At 41.1% G+C, this 3,291-nt stretch overlaps 1 protein-coding gene across 1 annotated transcript; it reads right to left on the bottom strand.

The window, feature by feature from the left end:
• Positions 1–258: 258 nt before the first annotated feature.
• On the bottom strand, positions 259–3,061 carry edf1 (endothelial differentiation-related factor 1). The gene is made up of 5 exons (XM_071467034.1): positions 2,810–3,061; positions 1,895–1,946; positions 1,490–1,650; positions 964–1,057; positions 259–846 (listed from the first exon to the last, which is right to left on the bottom strand). The coding sequence occupies exons 1-5, from the start codon at positions 2,885–2,887 to the stop codon at positions 785–787; spliced, it is 447 nt and encodes a 148-aa protein (XP_071323135.1). The 5' UTR covers positions 2,888–3,061; the 3' UTR covers positions 259–784.
• Positions 3,062–3,291: the final 230 nt, after the last annotated feature.

A 3,291-nucleotide genomic window follows, 5' to 3' on the forward strand; every position in this document is an offset into this window, starting at 1 on the left:
CTACAACAATCCAGCTGTAGTTTTGATTGTTTTATACATTCAAAACACTCATTTGGGCACCTTTGTAATTATGAGGCGTTAACTCCGTTAATATTGAATTCTGTCTGTGATTACAAGTAAGAAATATCAGAGTTCTGTGACAATCAGCTCAAAGACAATTGTCAGAATTACCTTTGAGGCATGTCTAAGAAAATGTCACTGGTTTTGGTATAAATATCCTGTGCCACTGTGGCTATGAATTCACACCCAAAAATGTCATGACCTGCCAAACTTTATTTTTAGATCAAAACAAAGCACAGCATTAAAACATTTCAACATTGTAATGACATCCACCCACTGTCTTTAGTGTGTGAAAAAGATGCAATCAAGCACTTTTGGCTTAACATCATGCTCAGAACTAAAGTTGGTCATTCTAATCTGTTTGGTCATGAAAAAGACTCCACCCTTTAAATGACTTTACATCACTATCAAAAAAGTTGAATTTAATCATGCCAAAGCCTAAGCAGACATAGGTGAAAAGAAATTCACAGAACTTCCAAGTTTGTGATGTTGAAAAATGCATTCGATCATTCATTTGATTATGACTTGTTAGTATGCAGCCTGTAAAGCAGTGAACACCAAGTCCTCAGGCAGGACACAGGTGAGATCAGCCCAGGTTAGAAGAAGGGGAGGGGGAGAGATGAGGAGAGTTTTCGTGGGTTCTCGGAGGTGGTGTGGGGACGGGTTTCAGGTTTCAGTTATAGGGAAATATGGGGGGGGGGGGGCTGATTTCGAGGCTTTGTGTTCATTTCTTCTTGGGTTTTGCCTCCAGGGGTTGGCCAATATCCTTCCCACGCAGTTTCATCCCTGTGCATGGCAGATTAAGAGACATACAGATGAATACATGGGTAACATACCTGACAACTGAGACATAATGAAAATGATCATTCTGTTATGGAAAATAACAGCCAAGCGTTTTCTTACCAATCGCTCTCTCTATCTTGCCCAAGACCTGGTTGTTGGGAATTGCTTTCCCGCTCTCATAGTCTGCAATGACTTGAGGCTTCTCATTAATTTTCTGAGGAAAAGATTTATAATACAACATTTTTATTAAACCACAAGGCCTAAAGCCAGCAACTTAAGTATGCAAAATCAGTTCTTGTAGCTGGGAAACTTTTTTTTTTTTTGGAAAGAACACATTGTGCAGTCTCTCATTTACTACATGATAAAAAGCAATGATGGTTTGCACAGTTTGCATAGGAAATGGCTATGCAAGCTTATATGAATATCTGTTAAAACATGTGTCACAGTTATTCAACTAGCTTTCTGCGATCAATTTTCTGCATTTAAGTGTCTTTTAACCTGGGTGCATTACTTTGTGTGAGCAAACTTCAAATTGATTCAACACACATGATAAAGAATGTTTCACAAACAACAAAGACAACTTTTCCAGCAGTACCACCATGCTGTGCATATGGATATATGATATATGAGACGTCTGTACACTCACAGTGGCCAGGTCTTTCTGGGTCAGGCCTTTCTCCTGTCTGCCTTGCTGGATGACCTTGCCCACTTCCAAGGGAACCCTGTCATGGTGTAGCTCCTCTGTTTCCCGGTCCAACTTGGCTGTGTTCTTTGTCACAAGATGCTGTTTGTTTTGCCCTGCAGACCCTGTGAGACAAGCGGCGGATCAAGGTAAAGTTGGGGCATCATTAAAAGGTAGTAAACGTACAAAAACAGTGTAATCACAACATTTAAATTCATTTAGAATTTTAAATTCTAAAATGACAAATTCATTTAGTGCATGTCATGTTTTGCCTGCTGAATTACAATTTGGGTGAAGAGAGGATTAACTAAACACTCAAATGATCTGTGGTCTTTACCAAATTTTGTTTTAGAGAAAACAGAAGTTTACATTTCTTGGTTGTCTCAACGTCCTCCCCACGTCTCTGAGCAGCCGTGATAGCCTAGAGAAAACATGGACATGTGCACACCTTCAATTCCAAAGCGTTTTCCACTTTAATCGACAGCAGACGACATTGTGACCAGGCTCATGTGGCTTTTAGTTTATTTTCACAAACCGTCTTGTTAATAAGTAATGGACCTGCTTATCTAAGTCTGACACAATCGAGCCAACTTTTCAACTGCTTAGGCTGTAATCTTTGCTGCTTCCCCCAAACGGACCATGAGCTTGCAATAAAGGCAATATTTTAACTTTATATGACAACAGTTGTCGAAGTACGTGTGTGCCTGGTGGCGTTTCAGGACCATGCTCCGTGATGTTTAGTAACATTTCTTACGACGAGCATTCACATAACACGACATCCTATCCTGCCCCACACAGACGCATAAAACTAAAATTAAAACTAGCGTTAGGTATCAGTAGCTAGCTATAGCCAAGTAACCGTGTTCAGGTTAGCTGGTCAATGCTAGCTAGTTGCTATTTTTGTCACCGTCAAATATCTCACTAGCTAACGATATCTCTCTCCCCCCCTCCGGCTAAATTCACCGTTTTTTGAGTGAGGTACGGTTGACCGAGGAGCTTTTAACGTTAGCTGTTTGGCTAACTGAACTCAAGCTTCGTCTGGGGTTCACTGTTGTTACTAACTAAACTAAGTTAACCCACAAAGCATGGGCGATATTTACTGGATAATTCAACCCTGAACCATGTGCAGAAATGATCCTTTTTTTACTGACACATAATACACAAGCGTTCCCTGTTATCTAAAACCCATTAGGACCCATTTAAAGGATCGACAGTTTAGCATATGCTTCATAAAGAAACAACCAAAATCCACAATACAGACGAAGTGAGGTTGTTCATGCTAACCTGCTTGGATTTGGCCTGGGCAGCAGTCGGCCCCTTCTTCCTCAAGACAGTGACGGTATCCCAGTCGCTTTCAGCCATGTTTTCCCGGGGTTCACTCGATACCCGTAACGGTTAATATATAGATACAAAAATAAGTTTAACTCGGTGTGCTCAGGGTGAAGTCCTTTTCGGAGGATGTTAGCGCTACTTTAGCAACTCAAACGCCCCTTCCAGAATCATCACCCACGCGTTCTGCCAAAGCTTTATTTAAAACTGTGTGGTTAACAGTGTGACATAATGGAGGAGCTTCAGCAGCGCCCTCTGCCGGGGGAGCGAACTGACCCACATCCACATCCACTGATTACACATTTAAAACACACTTTACATCAGACGGGGGGGAATAACTTTTCTAGTTGTTGCGAAATATTAGTCTGTTGGCTGTTTTTGAGAACAAAGTACACAATCTTACGAAGTCCAGGCTTAAGTAACCAAGCTGTAACAAG

Source organism: Trachinotus anak, unplaced genomic scaffold (assembly GCF_046630095.1).
Source record: "Trachinotus anak isolate AG129_WGS33_773 ecotype Australia unplaced genomic scaffold, CSIRO_AGI_Tana_v1 ptg000028l, whole genome shotgun sequence".
NCBI classification, from domain to species: Eukaryota; Metazoa; Chordata; class Actinopteri; order Carangiformes; family Carangidae; genus Trachinotus; species Trachinotus anak.

Excerpts from the sequence above, each read along its gene's own strand:
- edf1 (XM_071467034.1), bottom strand. The coding sequence starts at position 2,887 with ATGGCTGAAAGCGACTGGGATACCGTCACTGTCTTGAGGAAGAAGGGG. Across the intron at positions 1,947-2,809 it reads CCCAGGCCAAATCCAAGCAG|GCTATCACGGCTGCTCAGAG; the intron begins GTTAGCATGAAC and ends TGTTTTCTCTAG. Across the intron at positions 1,058-1,489 it reads CCCAGAAAGACCTGGCCACT|AAAATTAATGAGAAGCCTCA; the intron begins GTGAGTGTACAG and ends TCTTTTCCTCAG.